The following is a 22,565-nucleotide window of genomic DNA, read 5'->3' on the forward strand; positions in this document are numbered from 1 at the left end:
CCTGATGTGGGATGCTGGCAATGAGAATGGAATTTGGTAGGTCCAAGTGATATTTAGAGGCAAAATAAGCAGAAGTTGATAATTATTTGAATGGAGAACAAGAAGAGTACGTGATGGTTTCAAACCCAACCAGGTTCTTTGTTGACAACTGGTAAATTATGCTAACCATTCACTAAGACAGGGAAAACAGATTGGGGGCAGGCAGGGCAAGAAATAATTATTTACTTTAAAAAATTGAGTTTGCAGGAATTCCCTGGCAGTCCAGTGGTTAGGACTTGGTGCTTACACTGCCGAGGGCCCAGGTTCAATTCCTGGTAGGGAAACTAAGAGCTCACAAGCCACGCGGTGTGGCCAAAAAATAAAAAAAAAAAAAGTGGTACCTATCGGTATATTATGAGGGAAGTTTTTAAGATGGAAGAGACTTGGGCTTCCCTCGTGGCGCAGTGGTTGAGAGTCCACCTGCCGATGCAGGGGACACAGGTTCGTGCCCCGGTCGGGGAAGATCCCACATGCCGCGGAGCGGCTAGGCCCGTGAGCCATGGCCGCTGAGCCTGCGCGTCCGGAGCCTGTGCTCAGCAACGGGAGAGGCCACAACAGTGAGAGTCCCGCGTACCGCAAAAAAAAAAAAAAAAAAAAAAAAGATGGAAGAGACTTGAGAATGTTTTAAGCAAGGAACCATTAAAATTATGCACTTGACTATTTTAAAAGATGTAAATGATACACTATTAACTGAAATGAACTCATGTTTGGAAAAAAGTGTGTGTGTGTGTGTGTGTGTGTGTGTATGTGTGTGTTTCTGTATACACATAGATAATATTCTGGAAGGACAGAAAACAAAGTATTAACCATGTTTATCTCCGAGTAGGTACAATAAGAGTTTTTAATTTTCATTCTTTTTCTTGATCTGTATTTTTATTATGACGACTATCATTTTGTGATATTTAAAAAAGGCAATAAGCTGTCACCTTCATATTCAGAGAGTCCCCCCTCTTCCATTTACTATGGTCCTGAAAGTGTGTTGAAAACAGACTTTCCTCCAATTTGATAAAATATAGTATAAAAGTCCTAATCCTAATTTTCCCAGGTACTGCTATCCTTGAAGGGGAAGAAACTTCACAGACATCCTGGCTGGAGTGGAAGGTGGCTACTGTCTCAACCAGCCAGCCAATGGGCCCTGGGAACTCCAGGCATCTCTCCTTTCCATGGGTGGGCCACCTCTCCCCAGACCTTTCTTTTGGGGCCACAGCAGATGAGTAGACCATGCCCAAATCTGAAACTTGGTTAGCAAGACTGAAAAGTACCCAGAGCAAGGGTGTGGAAACAACACATAGTATAACACAGACCTCAAAGGCAGGTCAGGTCCCATCCTCCCCCTTGGCGGTGGCAAATAACAGGCAAACACACCATGTAATAGCTGAAGACATCTTTTACCTGTGCGAAAAATGATCATTAAAAAGCTGCATGAAACTGTCAATTCAAAATGGTGAAGGTATAAGTTGTATGAATTGAAAGAATGCAAATTAATGATCATCACTATTTTACTTTTCTTTCACTGTTTTCCTCTTCTCTTTTTCTCTCTCCTTTTCCTTCTTTTTATTGTCTATGCCAAAGTTAGTTTGTTCTTACATAAGCAGTAAGTTCCGACATTAGTAATGAGTAGTAGTTTTGGGAGACCTTCTTCTTTACAAAACAGAGATTCTAGCTGCCCTTGGGCATTTGATGATCCAAGACAGAGACAAAGAATAAATAGGGAGAATTCTACTATCTTTTCTTCTAGGGAAAAAAACAGAATATGGCCTCAATATGTTAATTAACCTGATCGTGGTGATGATTTTACAAAGTATGTCAAATACTCATACACATATCAATCATGCTGTGCAATGTAAATATATACAATTTTGTTTGTCAATTATACTTCAATAGAGCCGGGGGGAAAAAAGAAGTGCCTGCTTCAGTAGCACATACACTCAAATGGGAACTTCTCTGGATACAGAGAGGATTAGCACAGCTCCTGTGCAAAGATGACAAGCAAAGTTGGGAGGTGGTCCATACGTTTTAAATAAATCATGATGTGATGTAATGTACAGCATGGTGACTATAGTTGACAATATGGTATTGTATATTTGAAAGTTGCTAAGAGAGTAGATCTTAAAAGTTCTCATCACAAGAAAAAAATGTGTAACTATGTATGGTGATGGATGTTAACTAGATTTACTGTGGCAATCATTTCACAATACATACAAATACTGAATCATTACGTTGGACACCTGAAACTAATATAATGTTACATGTCACTTATACCTCAATAAAAAATAAATAGTCTCATAAAGTTAAAACTCAGAGCATAAAGCTGATCTCGGAGATTCAGTCTCCACCCACGTCATCAAAATTGTAACCCACTCCCAAGTCCTGCTTTTCTCATTCACATCTGCCCGTTCACAAGCAAATCACACACCTACTAAGTCAGGACCCACTGCAAAAGGGAAATGAAGGTCCTGCCTCAAGTTAGCAACATGAGTCAGCATGAACTGGGCTCCGGCCCTAACTCTGCCACCTCCCCAGTGAGTGACTGAACTTTCCTAAACTCCAGTTTCCTCAGCCAGCAAGTGAAAAGAAGACTAGGTCCCACCTCATAGTGGTGAGGACTATTAGGTAATGCATTCAAACTCCCAGCACAGTACTTGGCACCTTAATTACCAGCTCTCATTAAATGATGGCCTTTAGACATACTTATATAATTACTTCTAATAAGGGAGTAAGCATCGAGTCACACCAATGACTTTTATTTAAGATTATTTGCCAGGGTGATGTGGAAGAAGGGTTGGTGAAGATGTGTGGGTGGCTCTTTAAATATCTCTCTTCACATTTTCAATAATTACTTTATGCTATTAAAATACCTTTTATCCTTTTTATTCCCATAAAAGGGCAACAGAGCAGATCACACTCTGAAAAGCAGCTGGAGTATGATGCAAGCTGTCTTGGGGAGCAGCTGAATCAACCACCCACTTGAGCCACTCAGCATCTGCAGACTCTACAGCTACCACTCCTGGGCCTGGTGAATTGGGGCTCAGAAAAACACAGCAGCATCAGTAGTCATGGTGTGGAAACAAAGTACTATTTGGGCCCCTTTTCAGACAGGGCGGGCAGGTAAGCTTCTCCACACTCTTCCTTCCCAGAGCTCCTTCTTTCCTCCACTTTCTTGCAAGACCTCATTTCCACTGCCCGGTATTCTCTCTCATTTCTCTCCTTTCTGCTCTCAGGTCCCTGAAAAAGAAGGGTCAGAAAAGGGTAGATATGCCAACATCTGACAACATTCCACATTTTTCCTAATTATCAGAAATGAAGAAAACTCTAATCATTTAGCAGACTTTCACATCTTAGTTTCTAGTAATAAATTAGCATAAGCCTAAGGGTGTTGCTAAAGGTTTAGTCATAAAATAAAGGAATAGGTGGCCTTGGGCATTAACAAGTGGTCTATGGAGGAAACTCAACCTGCACACTACTCTGCCTCTAATGTACAGAGGGATGTGATTCCATGGCACAGTAAAATTAATATCCTTCTGGTGCTTTTTGAAAAGGAATGTGGCAAGGGAATCATACACGGAATGATCCTAACCTTCTTATGTTCACTCCCTTAAATTACAGGGCTTCCCTGGTGGCGCAGTGGTTTAGAGTCCGCCTGCCGATGCAGGAGACACGGGTTCGTGCTCCGATCCGCGAAGATCCCACATGCTGCGGAGCGGCTGGGCCCGTGAGCCGTGGCCGCTGAGCCTGCGCGTCCGGAGCCTGTGCTCCGCGACGCGAAAGGCCACAGCAGTCAGAGGCCTGCGTACCAAAAAAAAAAAAAAAAAAAAAAAAAAAAATAAGCCAGTTGAGTTTTTCAATATAAAAATGAAAAAATTTAATGTTGTTTGTCATGAGCAGGTCACAAAAGCAGTTTCTGGCTCTTCTTGGTGCTAAAGGATGTAAAATCTAAATCTATGTATTAGTACATACATACATTTGGCCCCCAAATAAAAGGCAATATAGGGCTTCCCTGGTGGTGCAGTGGTTGAGAGTCCACCTGCCGATGCAGGGGACACGGGTTCGTGCCCCGGTCCGGGAAGATCCCACATGCCGCGGAGCGGCTGGGCTCGTGAGCCATGGCGGCTGGGCCTGCGCGTCCGGAGCCTGTGCTCCGCAACGGGAGTAGGCCACAACAGTGAGAGGCCCGCGTACCGCAAGAAACAAAAAAAACAAAACAAAGAAAAGGCAATATATATTATTTTTTAAATTGCTGAAAAATCACACTTTTTAATGTAGTTAGCTTAGAAAAGTGTATCAATTGTTAAATAGAAAAGTTTTAAAGTATGCAATGTTCCAAATTTTTTATTTTGCATTAAGATAAACTTTATAATATACTCTTTAAAGACTGATATAAAATAAATACTGAATTTAAAATTATTTATCATGTATATTTATCATATAATATGAAAAATTTTTTAATGATTTTGTAAATTCCTAGCAGGTTTCTAGCTATTATACAGTTGTCCCTTGGTATCCACAAAGGTGTTGGTTCCAGGACCGCCCACAGGTACCAAAATCCACGGATGCTCAAGTTCATGGGTACAGAACCCAAAGACACAAAAGGCCGACTGTACATAACTATGAAAAGAGTTCTTGAGTCAAAAAAGTTGAAAATGCTGCCTTGGTTATCTTGGTACTCAAAAGGAAGAACTTGAGAAATGAATGAAACAAACATTTTTATATTTTAAGGATAATGTAATGAACATCTCTTTAAATAAAAACTGATTTCACATTTACACCCTTATGTAAATATGTGATATGAATGTTTTTCTGAAGCCATCAGAATCAACAAAGAATTGTTCAGATTAAAATTTTTTTCAGAATATATTTATACCCTCCCTTGTTTCAGAAAGAATTTAAAGCAAGTCAGTCCCCTAATTAATATAATTAATGATTTCAACACGTAGTTTTGAAACAGGAATTTTTTCACGCCTGTTTTATTCCTGCCAAAAGTTCATAATGTGAATCTAATCATGAAGAAATATCAGATGAACTCAAACTGAGCTTCATTCTAAAAAATAACTGACCTGTACTCTTCAGATGCCAGTCCCATGAAAAAGACCGAGGCATTGTTCCAGAAATAAAATACCTTAAAGGGACATGAAAATCGGTTGCATTGCATGATCTGGAATCTCGTTTTAAAAAATATTATGGAACAACTGACAAAATATGAATAAGGTCAATAGATTAGATATAAAAGTTTTGTATTGGTGTTAATTTCCTGAGTTTAATTATTGTACTGTATTATGTCCTTGTGCCCTTGTTTGGGGGTGGGAAGGAGAGAGCGGGTATAGGAAAATGTGATAATATATTCACGTTTAGAGGAAATCTAGATGAAGGGTGTAGTTTTGTACTATTCTTGCAACCTTGCTCTAAGTCTGAAACCATATCTTAAAAAAACAGTATAAAGAAAAGACAAAACAGAAACTTAATAAGGTTTAGATAGAGTAAGTGACAGCTGTTCACTACGCCTCCTTCTTTATTCCTCTTATGATCCAGTAGAGAGAGCAGCTTACTGAAGGGGAATCTAGATACACAAGGTCACTGGGACAAAAGTGAGGTGCCGCCTGTGAGGCAAAGATGCACAGTGACAATCCCAACAGCCATCACTGCTAGGCAGAAAGCACCGCACTCAGGTGGACAATGAGGTAGCAAGCACCTGAGTGCCTTCCCCTGGCCATTCACAGAGCATAGCTCAAGACCCAGGTGGCAATACACCTAGGTTTACTTGTTTGCTCTGCCTACTACATGGCAGAAACATATCATTATTCTTGTTTTGCAAAATAAAACCAAAACAAAAGACCCACCAAAAAAAAAGTATTTTGCTCAAGGCCACTCAGTGAGCACGTTGCAGAGTTGAAAAACTACCCCCCAATTAATTGGTCTCTAGTTTATTATTTATGTATCAAGTTTGGCATCATCAGTGGTGTTTCAATTCTTTCCCCCATTTCCTGCCTTTGTCTCCCTTGGGCTTCAATTAGACTCTGACGAGGCCACTGTGAATGCCTGGATTGCTCCTCTATTCCTGGATACTCACACCATAGTGTCCAGAGAGTTCCTTCTGTGTGCTTTTTAAAAGTACAGGGGAACACAACACCATCACAAACTATTTCCTACCAGATTAAATATGAGAGAACAAGAGCAGTAGGGGCAGTTTTTTCTTCTTCAGATAGTAGAAGGAGAACGAATCACAATTATTTATAATAAGGGTGATGTAAACAGAGGACCTTGGTAACAAAAACATTCCACATGTGCTCCTTTAGGAATTCTTCCTACACCACATGTCTTCAATAATAATAATTTTAAAATTTTATGTACACCTGGGCTATCTAAAACTGAGTGCCATTTTTCAAAGATCACAACACCAACCTGTAAATGAAGAAGTTAGATTTGTTCTCCTCAAACTAGGGGAGGATGAATCCTTTGGGTTTCCTTTTCTAAAATGGTTTAAATATTCAATAACTTTGTTACGTACCGAAGAGACAGAGCGTTTGGTTCTAAAGCAGAGTTGCTGTTCAAAGGACTCTGAAAATGCCTGAATTTTGGAATGCGATCTTCTTTTTGATTCCAGGGGCTCCTTGAATGACCCATCCTCTGGGTATTTTCTGTAATCCCGCACGTGAGTATGGCATTGAAATCCCTGGTCCTCATAAGAATGACTTCTAGGATGGCTGTCAGATGACATCATGCTGGGAAGCACAGGAAACTGGGAATACAGAATTTAAAATTTTACAATATAAAGAGACTGCACAATATTAGCACAGAGACAGAATGTCCATAAATTACTAACCAAACAAATCTCATGTTGGACTGAAATTTTATCTTCTTGATCAGTAGGAGCTTTCTCCTGCAATGAGGCAGTGGGGTCAGTTGGTCAAAACAGTAAGTAGAATCCCAAGATTAGCTATGTTGCTCCTCTAACATTAGGGTGGTATAATAAAGTGTTCCAGGCTTAAATTGATATGTAAAAATAAATTTCAAAAGGATCAAAATAAATTTTTAATGAAGCCATAAACATTTAAGAAATAATACAAAGGCAAATATCTGTGTGCTTTCTGTATGGAGAAGGAATTTCTAAGCAGAAGAGCAATGGAAGAAGTCATAAGGAAAAAAATTAATTTACCTATATAAAAATAAAGCTAATGTGCATAAAAAACAACATATAATATGGTAGACGAAAAAACTTTAAAAATATTTGCTGCATGTTTAATAAATATTCTCAAAATAAGGGTATTTCACATAATACACACAAACAGAGAGGTCATGTACTGCAATGACATCAGTGTTAAAATCACAATTGGAAAATGATGAAAAAAAAGATAGTTCAGATAAACCAAACTTCTGGAAAGAATTGTGACACTTGCTCTGTTAATTTCTCTCACTCCCCAACCCACTCCACTCCAGCTTTTTCACTCACACTTTTTCTTTTTTGTTTGTTTGTTTTTGTTTTTTAAAAGGTATATTTAGTTCCTGTGCAAACTTTGCTGTAGCAGAGAATGCTGCAATGATATACATTTTGGATGTGTATGAATGTATCTGTAAAAGTGAAACAGGTAGGTTAATAAAGAATAAGTGTATTTTAAATTGTGATATGTATTGTCAAATTATTCTCCAAAGAGGTGATACAAATTAATATTCCAAACCATGAGTGTGCCTGTTTCCCCAAACTGCCAACAGATAGGAAGAGTGAGATAGTATTATTGTTTTAATATGTATTTTTCTTATAATGAATGATGCTGTATAAACTTCATATGATAAAAATTGATGGAGACTTTAGGATTTCTTAGCATCTCATGTGTTACAGAGGATTAGACCCATTTCACAAGCGTGTGGGCAAAGGGGCCCATACTCTGGGATATAAGACACCTAGGTTTGGAGTTTGAGATGAGGTCCCGTTGGTGGAGCACCTACTATGTGCAGACACACTTGCCCCTCACAACAAGCAGAAACTTGCTTTTCCACAGTGCTATTATTTATCTGAGAAAAGCTGATTAAATGGCTTTTCTAAAGCTACATGGCTGATAAAGGGAAGAGCTAGGATTGCAATCCAAGTCAGTTGTAACCACACTCTGTGCTCTTTCTGCATGCTGGCATTACTAACTGCTAACTTGGAGCAACAAGGCCAGCAGATCTGAAATCAGAAAACCCAGGTATGTCAATCTGCTACTCACTAGCTGTGTGACCTTGGGTAAATGATAACCTCTTTAGGGGTGGGGGAGTTCCTCAGGTTTCTCAAAGAATTTGTCAAAAAGCTGGAGTTGTTACCTTCAAGTCCTTCCAGGCCTCACTCTGTAGTACCTTGTAATATGGCAAAAAATAGCTGTTAGCAGTTCCCTTCTGTATTGAGGTGCTCCTATGTCGGGTGCATATATATGTATAATTATTATATCTTCTTCTTGGATTGATCCCTTGATCATTATGTAGTGTCCTTCCTTGTCTCTTGTAACATTCTTTATTTTAAAGTCTATTTTATCTGATGTGAGTATTGCTACTCCAGCCTTCTTTTGATTTCCATTTGCATGGAATATCTTTTTCCATCCCCTCACTCTCAGTCTGTATGTGTCCCTAGGTCTGAAGTGGGTCTCTTGTAGACAGCATATAGATGGGTCTTGTTTTTGTATCCATTCAGCAAGCCTGTGTCTTTTGGTTGGAGAATTTAATCCATTCATGTTTAAGGTAATTATCGATATGTATGTTCCTATGACCATTTTCTTAATTGTTATGGGTTTGTTTTTGCAGTTCCTTTTCTTCTTTTGTGTTTCCCCCTTAGAGAAGTTCCTTTAGCATTTGTTGTAGAGCTGGTTTGGTGGTGCTGTATTCTCTTAGCTTTTGCTTGTCTGTAAAGCTTTTGATTTCTCCATCAAATCTGAATGAGATCCTTGCCAGGTAGAGTAATCTTGGCAGTAAGTTCTTCCCTTTCATCACTTTAAGTATATCATGCCACTCCCTTCTGGCTTGTAGAGTTTCTGCTGAGAAATCAGCTGTTAACCTTATGGGAGTTCCCTTGTATGTTATTTGTCATTTTTCCCTTGCTGCTTTCAATAATTTTTCGTCTTTAATTTTTGCCAATTTGATTACTATGTGTCTCGCCATGTTTCTCCTTGGGTTTATCCTGTATGAGACTCTCTGTGCTTCCTGGACTTGGGTGGCTATTTCCTTTCCCATGTTAGGGAAGTTTTCAACTATAATCTCTTCAAATATTTTCTCTGGTCCTTTCTCTCTCTCTCTTCTCCTCTGGGCCCCTTATAATGCAAATGTTGTTGTGTTTAATGTTGCCCCAGAGGTCTCTTAGGCTGTCTTCATCTCTTTTCATTCTTTTTTCTTTATTCTGTTCCACAGCAGTGAATTCCACCTTTCTGTCTTCCAGGTTACTTATCCGTTCTTCTGCCTCAGTTATTCTATTATTGATTCCTTCTAGTGTAGTTTTCATTTCAGTTATTGTATTGTTCATTTCTGTTCGTTTGTTCTTTAATTCTTCTAGGTCTTTGTTAAACATTTCTTGCATCTTCTCAATCTTTGCCTCCATTCTTTTTCCGAGGTCCTGGATCATCTTCGCTATCATTATTCTGAATTCTTTTTCTGGAAGGTTGCCTATCTCCACTTCATTTAGTTGTTTTTCTGGGGTTTTATCTTGTTCCTTCATCTGGTACATAGCCCTCTGCCTTTTCATCTTGTCTATCTTTCTGTGAATGTGGCTTTTGTTCCACAGCCTGCAGGATAGTAGTTCTTCTTGCTTCTGCTGTCTGCCCTCTGGTGGATGAGGCTATCGCACACTTTTTCATCTAACACTAATGTTAGTCAGGATATTGGTCTCCATGTTGCCAAATTCTGGGCACTTAATGGTCTTTAGTCACTCCATAGCATTCAACCCAGTTGCCTATTGAACCCTTCTGGAAACAGTCTTTCCCTTGCCTTCTACCACTGCACCCTCTTGCTTTCCCTTTGATCTTTCTGCCCCTGTGTTTTAGACATTTTTGCTCACTTCTCCCTTCTAATTACTCATAACTGTTGGCGTCCCCCGACACTCTAAACTAGTCCTCCTTCCCTTCTTTGCTTTCTTACTTTACACTGTCTCCCTCAGTGTCTCACCCCCAGGCTTCAATTTCCATCTATAACCGAGTTTCTGATTTATTTGTTAGCCCAGACCTCTCTTCTGAGCTTCTGCCCACTCAACTTCTCCTCTTGGTATCCCACAGGCACCCCACCTGACTTGTCCAAATTTGAACTCATCATCTCTCCTTCTCAACCCTGCTTCTCAAGTGTCCCAGAACTCAGAAACCGGCATCACCATTTGCCCGGTTACTCAGACCAGTAATTCAGAAGCCCCCCTCCACATCCAATTGCCAAGTCAGCAGATTCCACCTCTTAAATGTCTCTCAAAACCATCTACTTTTTTCCAGCACCACTGTTACTACCCTAATCCAAGTCATCATTACCTTTCACCCAGATTCCAGCAGCAGCCTCGTAGTAGTGGATATCCTACATTCATCCTTACTCACTTTATTTCACTTTTCCCACAGCAGCCAGCATAGTTAAAACAACGTCAAACTCATACCTGATCACATTTCACTTTACACCTCATCTTGCACCACCCTCACCTCTTCAGTGACATAGCCTCACTGGTCTTCTGTCAGTTCCTCCAGCTCACCTGCTCCTGCCCAGCACAGGCACTCTCACAAGTGGTCCTCTCTGGCTGTGACTCCGCCCACAACCCCATCGCTTGACCTCATCCCTGGCTAATCACCCTTCAGTCACCGTGGAAACTGCATTTCCCCAGAAAGCCTTTCCTACCACCCCAATTGGTTCAGGCCCCTGAACCACCATTTAGACACTCTCCTGAGATCTCACACTTCTTCATGACACTTATCACAGCTGTCATCAATAATTTGGTTAATTTTGTTACACATCTCTCTTCTCCATTAGACTGTATGCTCCTTCATGTCAGGGGCTACATTTCTTTCTCTGCTAGAATCTCAGTATGCAGCACTTTATCTTCTTCATAGCATGAGTTCATTAAATATATATTGAATGAATAAATGTATAAAGAATGAAAGAAAAAGAAATACCAAACATAAAAGTTGTTTATGCTTATTAATAGTCAAAAATTATGTTAAATTATATCACATACAATTTTGCCTTCCAGGTTAACAAAAAAAATTTTTTAATAATACTAACACTAGTAAGAGTGCTGGGGGATAGGCACTGTCATTCCTTGCTGGTAGGACTATAAATGGATACAGCTTTCCTAGAAAGCCGTTGGCAGTATGAGTGAGTCAAAAGGCTCAAAATAATTTCCCTCCTTGGGTCCATACATTGCACGTTATTATGGGCTGAATTGTGTCGTACCTCCCCCCCACTCCCGCCCCGCCAAATTCATATGTTGAAGCCCTACATGAGTAGCTCAGAATATGACAGTATTTGGGATAGGGTCTTTAAAGATTAAGTTAAAATGAGGCCATTAGGGTGGCCCTAATCCAATCTGACTAATGTTCTTACATTAGTAAGGAAATTAGAGACATAGGGATATACTCACACAGAGGAAAGACCATGTGAGGACACAGCGAGAAGGTGCCATCTATCAATACAAGCCACGGGGAGAGGCCTCAGAAGAAACCAAACCTGCTGACACCTTGATCTTGGACTTACAGCCTCCAGAGCTATGAGGAAATAAATGGCTGTTTAAGCCACCCAGCCTGTGGTATTTTGTTATGGCAGCCTGAGCAAACTAATACACATATATAGAAACTTACTCTCAAACAATAATCAGAAATATGGTTAAAGATTTATAAAGTTGGATCTTCCCTGGTGGTGCAGTGGTTAAGAATCCGCCTGCCAATGCAGGGGACACAGGTTTGAGCCTTGGTCCGGGAGGATTCCCACATGACGCAGAGCAACTAAGTCCGTGCACCACAACTACTGAGGCTGTGCTCTAGAGCCCGCATGCCACAACTACTGAAGCCTGCGCGCCTAGAGCCCGTGCTCCGCAACAAGAGAAGCCACCGCAATGAGAAGTCTGCACACCGCAACAGAGTAGCCCCCACTCGCTGCAACTAGAGAAAGCCTGCACACAGCAACGAAGACCCAACGCAGCCAAAAATAAATTAATTAAATAAAATAAATTTTTTTAAAAAGATTTGTAAAGTTGCTAAGATACATGAGGTAAGTCTGTATAAATCAGTCCATTTACTGCAGGTCAGACATGGTACTTGGTGCTATGGATAAATTGGGGAGCAAAACAGAGTGGCCCCCTCTTAGAACTTATGTCTGCAATGGAGATAAATAAATAGGGCATATGCCTGCATCCTTGGCCAAATGCTATTAAGGGAATGTTCAAGGTGCAATAACAGGGTATAGCAGAGTAAAACCACATATATTTGGGTGGGTGTTGAGGTGACTGGGAGGATAAGGGGAGACTTCTGTGAAGGTGTGACAAGCTACAATCTGAAGGATGAGCAGGGTTAATTAGGAAACAGAGAACACTTGTCCGCCTGAGACTGAGACCATACGTGCAGAAGTCCTGCCACAGAAGGAGCTTGCCGGCATAGAAGGAAGAGAAGTCTGGTAGGGCCGGGAGCACCTGAGAGGAGGGGGGAGGGCTGGGATGGGTAAGCTGTGGGGACATCATAAGATGGGCAATCTTAAAACATACCCAACTGTGAGCAAAGCCTTTGTCTGCAATCTGGGGTTGTTTTCTTCCTACTCCTTTTTAGTATTTTTCATGTCTTCTACAGTGATCATGTATTATATTATCAGGAAAAATACAATACTTAAAATTTGAGACTGGGACACAGAAGGACAAATATTACATAAGGTATCTGAAATGGTCGAGCTGATAGAAGCAAGAATAGAATGGTGGCTGCCAAGGGCTGGGAGGAGGGGGACATGGGGAGTTGCTAATCAATGGGTATAAAATTTCAGTTATGCAAAATAAGTTCTAGAGATCTGCTGCACAACATTGTGCCTAAAGATGACAATATTGCCTTGTACACTTAGAGATCCACCAAAGACAGTAGACCTCATGTTGCATATTCTCACCACACTAAGATTTTAAAAATAAAACTTAAAAATGTGAGACTGGGAGTGAAATGCAGATGTTTGTACAAATGTCTTCTTCCATTGAGAGACCTGAAAAAAAATGCAAGAGTTTCCATCACAATATAAATAAACAATATCTCCTTATAGCAGATGAAATTTCCAGTTAGTCTCTTTTGGTGTGGGACCTTGTGAGAAACAAGCTTAAAAGAGTTCTCTAATTGGTTACAGGGAGAAAGCTACCACTTTTAAAAATGTTTACTTACTAAGTAAGCTCTACTTTTGGAATTTTATATGCCCTTCTAATGTAAGTTCCCTCACAAAGACTTGAATCAACGCCCTAAATAGCTGACTTTTTCAAGGTCTGGACTTGTCACCTCCATGGTCATGGACCAACCTTATGGATCTATCTCCCATGCTGTGAAGCAGGCTCTAGAAGGTGGAATGGGATTCCCACGCTCCGAGCTCGACACCTGGACTCCCCAGCTCCCAGGCTACAAAGCCTGCAGCAGGCATGGATTTTCTGAGCAACAACCACCCAGTGCCCTGACTCTCACTAGAAAACAGGCCTCTGAAAAAAAATGCTGTTTCCTACTGTGGTCCCAGAAAAACATTTCTGTCAAAAAATAAATCCTATGCACTCTCTAACCCCAAGCCATAGGTCCTCACTTAAAAAAAAAATAGTTATGTAACATCTTCACTTCAAGAACTTAACTACTTGATGTTTTTTATTCTGGGTTTAATTGCAATCACCCTTCAATTGTACCCCTCCTGCCCTCTGAGTAAATGAAAGCACCTGAGCCACCCATCAACAGCAAGATGAGAAACAAGAGGGAGAAAGATCCAGGTGTTGAGACAGTAAGACCCATGTTGAATCTTAGTGCACCGTGTGTGTCAGGGACTCTGGGGATCATGCCCTTATATCTAAGAACAAATCCTACAAGGGAGTTATTCTTCCCCTTTTACAGATGAAGAAAATGAATCTTAGTTTGGCTAAGTGACTTGCCTATGCCATGTGACTAGTGACTTTACAGGAGAGGTAAAGTGCATGCCTAAGCATAAGACATCTCTTCCTCAGCTGAATGATCCCAAACTTCTGTCTTCAACAGCAGCAACAACTTCATTCTATTTCTATGTGAAGCTTCCTGTAAACGTGACTTTTAATAATGTACCAGTTGTAACAGAATTCGATTACGAAAGTAATAATAATTTGTAGGTTTTAGGAATTAATCTAAAAGAATTTTATGTGAGGAATATTTTATAATGTAGACGAATTGCCTATCAACAGAGCCAAGAGGGTTATAGTCAACTAGCTATATATGGCAACAGCATCAGGGAAAAAAAAAAGATTCAAGTGTTCAACTGGTAAAACGGTAGGTCAGGGCTTCCCTGGTGGTGCAGTGGTTGAGAGTCTGCCTGCCGAAGCAGGGGACACGGGTTCATGCCCCGGTCCGGGAAGATCCCACATGCCGCGGAGCGGCTGGGCCCGTGAGCCATGGTCGCTGAGCCTGCGCGTCCGGAGCCTGTGCTCTGCAACGGGAGAGGCCACAACAGTGAGAGGCCCACGTACTGCAAAAAAACAGAAAAACAAAAAACAAACAACATGGTAGGTCAGTAGTTACCATCCACTGGGCATCCTTTAGGGAAACTAAAAGACATTTTAAACTCTGACACATAATAAGAAGGAGGAGGATGGAGAGGGGAAGGTGCAGGGTAGGAGAGGAGGAGAAGTACTTATTAGGTATCAGGCACTGTCCTAAGCACGCTGTATACATTACTCACTGGATCTTAACAACACCCATATGACGTATGTACTATTATCATCAATTCCATTTACATAGAGGGAATCTCAGACAGAGAGAGGTTAGGTAACTTGCTCAGAGTAATGCTGCCAGAGCCCTCACTCTTACCCATCCCACTCTGCTGCCTTCCCAGCAACTCCTCTATCTCAGCATCTGGTAGAAGAAACAAGTCCATGGAACATTATGATAAAAGCTCCTCTGTAGAAACATCCCTGATGCCTGAAATTCTATCCGTAGTTTCATTTCTTTGGATTAAGGCATTGTCTCCTCTTAAAATTAAATACAAATTTAATCTGAAAAACAAGGAACCACTATTTGTCATGAAACTTTAGGGCATCCCCTCTCTCTTCGGGTTTGAGAAATCCTCTAAGGGGGCCATGCCCCACCCCATCCCTGTAGTGAGAAACTACAGGAGGACCACCGCTGCAGTGAGATACTACAAGGACGAGAGTGTGTAGCCACCCTTGGGTCAATCAGGGATAAAAATTAAAATTAGATATATCTTCTACAGCTTTAAATTGAGAATATGATGACAGAATATAAAATTGGTTAAAGGTGATTTTTTTTAACATCTTTATTGGAGTATAATTGCTTTACAGTGTTGTGTTAGTTTCTACTCTATAACAAAATGAATCAGCTATATGCATACATATATCCCCATATCCCCTCCCTCTTGCATCTATTTTATATTTTCAAAAAGAAAAAAAAATCCCTTGTGTGCAGATAGGTAGAGGTTTATTTTGTACCCCTCAAATGATATGATGTAGACCAGCACATGTGCTTATGTGAGCATCAAAGAAGCACTGAGAAAGTCCATGTTGAGTTAGCAAAGCCCCAGGTCAGGGAACTCAGTTCCTCCTTGAAGAGATCTTTCATTCAGCATAATCCTCCCTTCCACCAGGCCCTAACTGTATAGAACAGTGTTAAGAAAACCATGTTAAGCTGAAGGAGAAGATGACTAAAAAGTCAAATAGACTATTTAAAATTCACTTTCAATGAGTAGAATAAATAAGGGATATGGACATTGTTCTACTTCAAGTTTGTATTCCTGTGACGATGGAGGGAGAGGGTAGATTAGTTCTACCTTCATATGAGAGAGTAATAAGAGAGACTTCATATTACTTACCTTATTTTTTTTTCACCAAGCACCTCAGGAGAGTAAAGTTAGATTTTTTAATTTGCTTTAAATCAGCAGTCGCAGATTATAATGAGTCTTGTCAAAAAGTAGTGTTCTCTGAGAAGGACCAAGTTTTACCCCTTGTCTACCTCATTCTTCCTGCCAAATTTGTGTCTTCCACCAGATTAGAAGTGCCACAAGAACAAACACCATATGTCTTCTTTTTCCCTGTAATCCTATTGTGCCCTGCACAATGCCTGGCACACAGTAGGTGTTCTATAAATATGTTTAATGATTTAATGCTCCATCGCTATGGTTTTGCAAGAATCATGAGGCCGAAGAGCCATATTAGAAACCACATTCAAATAGGAAAGAAGGGGAAAATTCTTCTCTTCCTTTGCATGCAATACTGATGGATGTAGGTTACTAATAGGTTGCAAGAGGGAAGAGCCTTAGAGTGGAGCAGTGGGGAGAGAAGGAAAAAGATAAGGCTAAGAGTAAGCTTTTTTTTTTTTTTTTTTTGCGGTACGCGGGCCTCTCACCGCTGCGGCCTCTCCCGTTGCGGAGCACAGGCTCAGCGGCCATGGCTCACGGGCCCAGCCGCTTCGCAGCATGCAGGATCCTCCCGGATCGGGGCACGAACCTGCGTCCCCTGCATCGGCAGGCGGACTCCCAACCACTGTGCCACCAGGGAAGCCCAGCTATTTTTTTTTTAAGGTCTTTTATTGAGCTCAAAGCAAAACACAAAACTTCAAAACCTAATTTTTCTCATATCTCTAAAGTACGAAAAATTTGAGCACATCTTAGAGTTAGGAAAACTTAAGTATCCAACTACAGATTCACTTCACAAATACATGGCATTGTGTGAATAGAGATGAAGAATCAGACCCCCCATTTTCTAGGACTCTGCCCACATCACCCAAGGTCCCCTGATCTGTGTTTTCTCAACTCAGTCAGGTTGTCATGTTTATCCCATGCTTTGTCTCCTTAGATAAACACATGCTTTCTGCATGTTAGCCTGATAATTATGGAATTCATTGTCAACTCAGAGAATCTAAACAGGTTAATTCAGGCAAATGTCCAAAGCCAGTACGAGCAGGAAAAGATATATGGACCCCATTTAGAAATGTTATACAAAATAAATTTTGCTATTCCCCAAGAGCTTAAGGCAAACAATATTGTAACCTATAAGTGGATTCTTGAAATAGGGTAGATTATCCCAGTTTTTAAAGTCTAACAGATATTAAAATTTATTCAAGAAACTATATTTTATAAGTCATGTTTCTTTCTTTGATTTCATAGTTTCTGTGGCTCCAAAGGGCTGTTGTGATAAATAGCGAATCTCATTTTTTCTCTTTGTTTCTTCCTGGTTCTCACTGTCTGGCTGAACACTAGTCATACTCCTGGTTCACACATTATGTATATCTCACTCAATGTGGGCATAAGAGATTGAAATGAGAGTGTGATAAGCAGGTGTTTATTTTATAACAGAATCATGGAAAGCGAGAGCTAGAAGGGTTCTTGGAGATCAACCAGTGCAACCTCTCTCCTTTTTTACTTAAAGAACCTGAAGTTCAATGAGGTGTTGAAATGCGCCCTTTGTCCCTGATTACGCGTTTGGTAAGAGATCTATTTTCAAATATTTGTGTCTCAGAGAGGTCTTATTCCTCAAACTTGATGATCATTGGGCGTAAAAGATTGCCTTACAAGTTTTAATATACTTCACATGCATTATGCTTCTGGGAACTCTGGAGCTAAAAATAAAATAACATTACCCCAAAACTTATTTGGTTCTGGAGTTAGCAGTAGCAGGGGGTTGGAGAAATATTCTCTGGTAGCTGGAATTCTAAGTGACATGTGTACCCACTGCTGAGTCCACACCTGGTCAGGCCCGCCCGCTCCCCTCTTGGGAGCTTTCCTGCTCCCCTGACACCGGGTGCTCTGCCTAGCCATGGAAAAATAGTGCTGAGGGTGGTAGAATGTTGGCTTTGTCTCCCATCAGGAAACCAAATGAGAACCAGCAGAAAGAGTGTATCAAATTTATCAGAGGTAGTGATTTATTATGTGGAATCCCCAATTCCTTAGATGTCACCAAATAGTGGAGCTATTTTCAGTATTTCAAAAAGACTATTGGAAATCAAACAGTGATCCACAACAATGCTACACAGACTATAACATCAGGTTTCTTTCCTTTGGCTTGAATTATATTACCACCCAATAGGATTATGCCAGGCTTATCAGGAGCTCTGAATAGCGGTTAAATATATCTTAGGTTGCTAAAAATGAAGGAATCATTACTTAATAGATGAAAATCAGGTCCCTTGGAGGACAAGACAAAATGATAAAAGGGATTTTTGTGAGTATAAAAAAAGGTTTGGAAGTACTCACTTTCAACCAAAGAAAACTTTATACCAAAGGACTCTCAAAAAGATCTAAGAGAAATCCCCTTCCCCTAGTCTAGCTCTCCCCCGGTTCCATCATAATAACTCACTGGGCAGGGCAGGGAGGTTTTCCTGTAACTGGAGTTCTGTGATCCATGGCGGTCCCGGAGTCCTCTCTCATCCTCCTCTATCCAGCTGTGACCCCAGAAGCTGCTCATCCATTTGGCAAAAGACACATCATCATCGTCATCATCTTTGTGCTCCATGTAAAGGTGATTCAAAATATCGAAGGCCTGTTCCTAAATCTGGCAGAGAGAAATATTACCCAACAGGGCTGACTTGATGAAACCCAGGATCTCCCTCAAAAGACAAAACGAAACTGATGTTTTCAAATGGTCTCTGATAATGGAATCCTTAAAGGAGAAAGATTTACTAAACAACCACTTCACCATCAGGCAGCCTCTGGTAATGTCTATTTATAAATTGTGCAGCCCACATTCCCCTCCCCTCTCCCTGTCTTCTTAAATTGAGATGCTTTTTAATCCTTCCATTGCTGGGGCTTGTGCCTCGCAGCCTAAGGGTGGGAAGCACAGTCCACTGCCTGGTTTTCCCTGTGTTTTGTTGCTGATGGCATGTGATGGCATCTCCAGCTGTTAATGGTGTTGGAGCATGACCTTCATAATATGCCTGTCACCTCCAGGCCAGCTCTGAAATGGGGCCACTTACAAGGGACAGACTCAGCCTGCAAGATAGCCAGCTATGGTGTGTCATATCTAGAGCCAGATATTCTCCTAATGAATAAATTCGATATTGATATAAAATCTAGCTCCTGGGACAAAAGAAACAGGAGGAATTTTTGGGGGGGTTGATATATTATTTTTATATGTACAAAGGTAAATAATGTACAATGTACAAATCTTAAGTGTACAGTTTGATGAACTTTTACATACATATACCCTTCTAATGACCACAACTATGCAGGTAAAGACATACACTCTTTCCAGTACCCCAGCAGTCTCCTTCTTTCCCCCTTCCAACCTAACCTCCCTCCAAAAGGCTAAGACTTCTGACCTCTGTCACTGTAGATTAATTTTGCCTGTTTTTGAACTTCTTTCAATGGAATTATATAGTATGTATTATTTTGTGTCACTTAACATTATGTTAGTGAGATTTATCCATGCTTTTATAGTAACAGTAGTTCATGCTGTATAGTATTGCATAGTATGATTATCCAACCTTTAAAAATTCAGTCTAATATTGATGGTCATTTCGGGCTATCACTTGGGTTGTTTACAGTTGGGACTATTATAAATAAAGCTTCTATGAGCATTAGAGTCCCTGTCTTTTAATGTTTTTTTTTCCAAGGTAAGGAGAATATTACATTTATTGAGCCCCTTACTTTGCACCAGATATGGAGTCAAGTATTTTACGTTTGCTATTTTCATTATTAACAAGCCTGTGCCTGGGATATTTTCGTCATATTTTATTGATGAGGAACTTGAGATTCAAATAGATCATCATTTCCCCAAGGTGAAATTACTACTAAGCTTCACAGCCACATTTGAGCAAGGAGTATAACAAAGTCTGGGGTCTCTCCACCATTCTGCCAGTATTCCAAGAAACTTTTGATAAATCTCGCTTTTTGTTTTTGAATGCTTCAAACAAAATGAATTTTATTTATCTTCCATGAAACAATTCAGATATAAACGGCGAGTCCTCAAAAACATCCAGGACCCAGACTCCTTATATCTTTTCATTTGGCATCCCCTGCAGTGTTGTCTGGCTAGATGGTCAAAACTGAGTCACCAGCAATTTAGCATTCCAGCCAGCAAGAATGGGGAAAGATAGAAAGTAGAGGGCAAGCAACTTCCTTTCAAAGGAGCAACACTCCGTTTTGCTCACATCAATTTTGCTCACATTCTACTGGCAAAAAAATCATTCACACAGCTGCAACCGGTTATAAAGAAGCTATAAAATGTTGTGTTTACCTGGAAAGCTATGTACCTCACTGCAATTCAGAGATTCTCTTACTAAAAGGAAAAAGAGAATGGTTACAAGGGACAATTACAGCCTCTGCCAGAGGCAGTGTATCCTGAAGTGTGTTAAGGAAACACCAGTTCCATGAATTGTCCAAAAAACAAGTTCTTTATAGCTGTACTTATCAGAGCCTTTAATGCACTAATGGTTAAACTCTATGAGAGAGGAATAGCTTTGCTACATTACCTAGATTTATTTGACCACGGGATCCATTTTTCAAAGGTCAACTCTTAGAGCTAATATGTGGTGGAATACATTTTGGGAAACACTACTCTGGAATACTACTCTCTCTCTTTTTTTTAATAGATATTTACTGGATTATAATTGCTTCACAGTACAATTAGTTTCTGTTGTACAACGAAGTGAATCAGCCATATGCATACATATATCTCTACATCCCCTCCCTCTTGAGCCTCCTTCCCACCCTCCCTATCCCACCCCTCTAGGTGGTCACAGAGCACTGAGCTGATCTCCCTGTGCTATGCTGCTGCTTCCCATTAGCTAACTATTTTAAATTTGGCAGTGTATATATGTCGATGCTACTCTCACTTTGCCCCAGCTTCCCCCTGACCACCGTGTCAAGTCCACTCTCTAAGCCTGTGTCTTTATTCCTGCCCTGCAATTAGGTTCATCAGTACCTTTTTTTTTTTTTTAGATTCCATATATATGTGTTAGCATACGGTATTTGTTTTTCTCTTTCTGACTTACTTCACTCTGAATGATAGACTCTAGTTCCATCCACCTCACTACAGATAACTCAATTTCATTTCTTTTTATGGCTGAGTACTTGCCATTGTATATATGTGCCACATCTTCTTTATCCATTCATCTGTCGATGGACATTTAGGTTGGTTCCATGTCCTGGCTACTGTAAATAGTACTGGAATGAACATTGTAGTGAATGTCTCTTTTTGAATTATGGTTTTCTCTCAGGGTATATGCCAAGTAGTGGGATTGCTGGGTCATATGGTAGTTCTATTTTTAGTCTTTTAAGAAACCTCCATACTGTTCTCCATAGTGGCTGTATCAATTTACATTCCCTCCAAAAGCGCAGGAGTGTTCCCTTTTCACCATACCCTTTCCAGCATTTATTGTTTCTAGATTTTTTGATAATGGCCATTCTGACCAGTGCGAGGTGATACCTCATTATAGTTTTGATTTGCGTTTCTCTAATAATTAGTGATGTTGAGCATCTTTTCATGTGCCTCTTGGCCATCTGTATGTCTTCTTGGTGAAATGTCTATTTAGGTCTTCCACCCATTTTTTTAATTGCTTGTTTTTTTGATATTGAGCTCCATTAGCTGTATGTATATTTTGGAGATTAATCCTTTGTCCATTGTTTCCTTTGCAAATATTTTCTCCCATTCTGAGGGTTGTCTTTTTGTCTTGTTTATGGTTTCCTTTTCTGTGCAAAAGTTTTTAAGTTTAATTGGGTCCCATTTATTTATTTTTGTTTTTACTTCCATTACTCTAGAAGGTGGGTCAAAAAAGATCTTGCTGTGGTTTATGTCAAAAAGTGTTTTTCCTATGCTTTCCTCTATGAGTTTTATAGTGTCTGGTCTTATACTTAGGTCTTTAATCCATTTGGAGTTTATTTTTGTGTATGGTGTTAGGTAGTGTTCTAATTTCATTCTTTTACATGTAGCTGTCCAGTTAAATCTTGCATTTTTAAATAGAGGCATTCTTGGACATTTTCCATATAAAAATTCTTCCTTGAGCTGTAAAAATTGGCTTAACTGTAACCAATGTACCTAGAGCACTATTCTACAACTTGTGTTACTAAGGGAAAGTAACCAAAGCACAAAATGACTTGCAACATTTTTATTTCTTGCTTTAAATAACATGGTGCATGCTTGTTACTTTGTAATATTTTTATTAAAGAATGGAAGAAGCCTGACTTCTCAATGACCCAGATGAGAAAAGAAAATACATAATTCTATGTCATCACTGTTGGTTGTCTCTGTTATTAAAGAAAGAAATCAAATAATTTTTCTTGGGGAAACAGGACCAGGTCCGTCCACAAAAGTTGACTATGGATGGACCTCTTCTTTTCTATTCCTCCTAAGACAGAAGTGTGTTTTCTTCCAATTTCTGAAACAAAAACAAATCTGTGGGCAGGGGATGGAGAAA

At 40.1% G+C, this 22,565-nt stretch overlaps 1 protein-coding gene, 1 non-coding gene and 1 pseudogene across 2 annotated transcripts; 2 read left to right on the plus strand and 1 right to left on the minus strand.

Annotated features, from left to right (window-relative positions):
• Positions 1-249: 249 nt before the first annotated feature.
• TRNAV-UAC (transfer RNA valine (anticodon UAC)) lies at positions 250-323 on the plus strand. The gene has a single exon. It is a non-coding gene; the product is annotated as a tRNA-Val (tRNA).
• A 1,619-nt stretch (positions 324-1,942) lies between these two features.
• LOC132521472 (U6 spliceosomal RNA) lies at positions 1,943-2,056 on the plus strand (annotated as a pseudogene).
• An 810-nt stretch (positions 2,057-2,866) lies between these two features.
• On the minus strand, positions 2,867-18,664 carry LNP1 (leukemia NUP98 fusion partner 1). The gene is made up of 3 exons (XM_060149372.1): positions 18,509-18,664; positions 6,542-6,772; positions 2,867-3,264 (listed from the first exon to the last, which is right to left on the minus strand). Exons 1-3 carry the CDS (start codon positions 18,662-18,664, stop codon positions 3,115-3,117), a joined length of 537 nt encoding a protein of 178 aa, XP_060005355.1. The 3' UTR covers positions 2,867-3,114.
• Positions 18,665-22,565: the final 3,901 nt, after the last annotated feature.

Source organism: Lagenorhynchus albirostris, chromosome 5, assembly GCF_949774975.1.
Source record: "Lagenorhynchus albirostris chromosome 5, mLagAlb1.1, whole genome shotgun sequence".
Classification (NCBI taxonomy): domain Eukaryota; kingdom Metazoa; phylum Chordata; class Mammalia; order Artiodactyla; family Delphinidae; genus Lagenorhynchus; species Lagenorhynchus albirostris.